The sequence below is a fragment of the Poecilia latipinna genome, unplaced genomic scaffold, assembly GCF_001443285.1.
Source record: "Poecilia latipinna isolate Pla-1442-1.1 unplaced genomic scaffold, P_latipinna-1.0 Scaffold2130, whole genome shotgun sequence".
Taxonomy (NCBI): Eukaryota; Metazoa; Chordata; class Actinopteri; order Cyprinodontiformes; family Poeciliidae; genus Poecilia; species Poecilia latipinna.
Window position 1 is genome coordinate 69,977 of NW_015114746.1, and position 3,908 is coordinate 73,884.

Here is a 3,908-nt window from a genome sequence, read left to right on the forward strand (position 1 = left end):
GACCCAACATTGTCCGGCGTTTCTCCGTTACTGAACAGTTTGTTTAACAAACATCCTCCATCTGAGTCTCCTGTTACCTGAGCAAAGATCCTGTTGAGCTTCATTTGCTCAGCCAGGACGCTGACATTGTGAAAGAGGTGAGGCTGCATGTGGCTCCACATGTGAGGGAACCACCAGAAGTCCTTCCTGTGCTGCAGCAGCATGTCGTCTCCCTGGTCCTCCTCATCGGTTCCTGGAAACACCCACATATAAACCAAAAAATTTTATGGTCTCCTCTAACTTGCAGTCAGATTCTACAAAACTCAGAGCGACATGAATCATTAAAGAGGAAAAGGGTCGATTTAATCTTACAATGTTTAGTACCTGTGTGGTAGAATTTTCCGGAAAATCCCAGATTGAAGGTGAAATTAGGAACCAGCGCTCTTAGCTTATTTTGAGTGTTCAGCAAGGCCTGCGAAAAACCAGAGAAAACTAAGCAAAGCCCAAATAACTTGTGAGAAACAAAGGTTTATTATAGAAATACATTTTTAATGAGCACCATTTACAGGTGAGGAAAATTGGAAGCCAACATCTTTGTCATTTTGCATTCTTAACATTGGACCTCATTTCAATAAAAGTACATTTGAGAGTTGTTTTTTTCTTCTTTTTTTTGCAGGAATGATTCAGTCACACTGGCTGAAGATTCTGTCACATTTACAAAACTGATGCCAACAGCAGTATTTTTGAAATCGTCAGTCAGACCTGCTGACAGAGATAACCTCTAAATCACTGCTGGGTTCAAAAGCAGCATGTGAAGGGGAAGGAAAAGGGAAGTGCAACCAATTCTTCACTCGGTTGTCAGAGCAAAGAGAATGGAGGTTGGTGAATTTGCCAGCGGTTTTCATAAAGCTGACATGGAGCGGTTTCTGGGGAACCAATCAGAGCTAGTAACATTGATCTCCTAAAACTGGAACCAAATACAGAAAAAAACTCACTTACCACAAAAAGAACTATGAAAACCACAATCAATGCGATCCCAACTCAGCTAGCATCTAGTTTCTTATTTCATCAAGATCTTGGCAATATAGATTTGACACACATGAAGTTGAGAAAAGAATCAGCAATGGCAACTGTCAACGTTAGGGATGCAAGTTATTGAGTGATTAGTTAATCTTATCAGATAGTAAAACTACAACACTGAAAATAAAGGTCCAAGTGGAAGTTATTAGTTAATCAACTGGAAGTAATTTTAATCTATTAAAGCGTTAATCCACAAACAATCCTAAGTTGATTGAGTCAATTCTGTGTTGCATCGCTGGTCAACACAGAATGGCAGTTTCAAGAAACATCCTGTAGATGTTTCTTGAAACATTCTACATAAATATGTAGAATTTAAAAAGTATATTTTTCAATATCATTTTAGAAAAATTCTGCAAATTGCTCAACTAGAATTATTGCAAAAAAAAAAAAAGAAATGTTTAAGAAATATCTTTTAATCTTCACTTATACGGCTAAATCTACCAGACTCAGTCACATTTTCAAGATAAACGAACAGAACATCAGCGTGCTAATATGGGACACAGGGTAAATGTCTCACCTCCACATCAGACACCTTCATACGAGTCCCCTCCTTGCCCACAAAAATATCATCCACGTCCACCAGGATGTGGCGGTCCAATGACAAACACAGTCTTTTCCCCGTCAGGTAGCCGATGGCGTCTACGAACACCAGCTTATGAAGCCAGTAATTGAGATTATTTCCAAAGAGAACTCTCTGGATGCCATCATGGAGCCCCAGGTCCTGCACCACGGTGGAATAGAGGGCCTGCAAGGGGCCAGGTCCAAAATGTGCCAGGGGATCTGAGGACTTAGGGGTGGCTAAAAGAACTGGTTCATATGTAGAGTGGTTAGACAGGAAAATCGTCCAATCATCCCCCGGCAAAGAGCCCTGCTCCACCTGATTGGGCTTGGTGATGTAAAGCAGCGGCGCACTGGGGCTTATACGGTAGTCCCTGAGTCCGAGGTGCGAGTGTAGAAAGAGGGGGAAACCTTTGAGTTGTGCACTATGAAGCGAGTTCTCAGTTGCTTTGAAGAAACCAATGACGCCCACTCCGTACTCGGCACAGTACTTGTCCAGCAAGTCTCGGTTCCACGCGTCGAGGTTGACATATTTCAGCACGTTTTCATAGATGATCAAGGCGTATCGTCCACGGTTGTGCTCCGTCAGCGTGGGCATGTCACTCTTAGCAGGAGCAATCTCTGTGCGGTAGTGGAAGCGGCTCGATTCTAAGATGGCAACGATTTCTTGGCCCAGTTGGGAATAGATGCTCTCCACAAACACCAGAACCACTGGCTCCGTCCTGGAGTTGTCAATCGTCTTGACCTCCTGGAGTCGCCCCTGGCGCACTGGAAGGAAGAGAGGGGACCTCTGGCCTCCCGTCTCGCCACCGTCGGCCCCAGTACCCATCCCCAGCAGCGTCCCCCCACCTCCACCACAATCACTGAAGGGTAAAGGTGGTGAGTCCTTGATTTTGGGGCTGTTGGAGACGTAGTAAGCCAAGAGTGCCATGGAGAGCAGGCAGAAGACTATCAATGCCAGAATCAGGCGGTGAAGCTCCAGCTGGCGGACCCCTCGCAGCAGCTTCAAAATCCCCAGGCCGGTGGCCATGGTGATGTGGGAAGGAGGTCGGACAGGTCAGGAGGTGGTAGCGAATCCAAACGGACAAGGGCAGCGACGGGGAGAGGGAGCGAGAGGAGAACTGAGAGGGGCAGGAAGATTGAGCAGTGAATACTGTCACTGAGCTGTGCTGATTAATAGCCATTTACACTAAGTCACCATGGCCAGCATCATTCATTACTTGCTTTCTATGTCTAGCTCTGAAGTGCAAAAACACTCAGATTGCTGCAAAGAAACGGATATCAGGACCTCGGTAAAACTATCTGATGTCTGTTCAGATGGGGTTCTGCTGAGTTCAGGCCTACGTCTGAACTATTCTCATCTCCATGATGTCTTTTGTTTGGAGGAATCTCAGTGTAACTGCTCTGGATTTCGGGATTTAACTCTCTCCGGCCACTTATCCATGACATCCAAGACTCTGAAACAAAAGCAAAAAAGGACAAAGAAGCAAAGAAAACATGAGGGAGAGTGAGATTTATATCAACATTGCTGATTTCTTACACAAAATGTATTCTGCATAATTCTTACAACATATGAACAGTTCTGCTTGTTTCTCACCGTGACAACATTGTATGTCCAGAAATCAGTGGATGTCGGTTGCAAAAGTCCCTGCAATATGAAACATTATGCCAAATTTAGTCAATTTAAGAACAATCAAACCCCCTGAATTTCATTTGTTATTATGCACAAACAAAAATGTTCTACTTTTTTTCGGCTAGGTACGTCGAAGTTCAGTTAAATCCAAGAAACAACAGCTTCATACAGAAATTACAAAGCAATCTTTTAGTGCCTTAAAAGACTGTTTATAATATTCACACAGCCACAAATATCCATGTATTTATTAGTCTGTGGTGTGGGAGACCCACAGTAAGTGGAGCAAGGCAGTGACCAGGAGGGAGAAGGATGCATTTTCTTACAAACAATAAAAAAAGGTGTGAAACAAAAAATTTGCATCAAGTGCCCACCTGCCTTCAGAAGCCACTAAATCAGTAAATGTAAAATAAACTGACAGCAAGCAGAGCAATAATCAGTGAAGCAGAGGAGCATGGTGACACTGGAGGAGCTGCTCCAGTTATAAAAGTACTGTATATATTAAACGTGACTTAAAAGAAATTTGACTTTCAAGGTATCTGACGCCTTGAAATTGGGCTTCTGTCTCCTTATGAAGGGTGGAAACTAGAGGTGTGCCGATTGATCGGTCACCGATCATAATCGGGCCGATTTTCGTGAAAAAGTGCATGATCGGTGATCG

General features: G+C 43.7%; 1 protein-coding gene across 3 annotated transcripts in view; it reads right to left on the reverse strand.

The window, feature by feature from the left end:
* The window catches only part of ndst2a (N-deacetylase/N-sulfotransferase (heparan glucosaminyl) 2a), a 26,017-nt gene that overhangs the window by 11,768 nt on the left and 10,341 nt on the right, over positions 1-3,908 (reverse strand). For all 3 annotated transcript variants that reach the window (XM_015017350.1, XM_015017351.1, XM_015017352.1), the window contains 4 exons: positions 3,215-3,265; positions 1,577-3,074; positions 364-451; positions 78-232 (listed from right to left, as the gene is read on the reverse strand). In XM_015017350.1, the coding sequence (XP_014872836.1) occupies positions 78-232; positions 364-451; positions 1,577-2,647 (1,314 nt within the window). In that variant the 5' untranslated portion in view covers positions 2,648-3,074; positions 3,215-3,265. The remainder of the gene's footprint in view (positions 1-77; positions 233-363; positions 452-1,576; positions 3,075-3,214; positions 3,266-3,908) is intronic.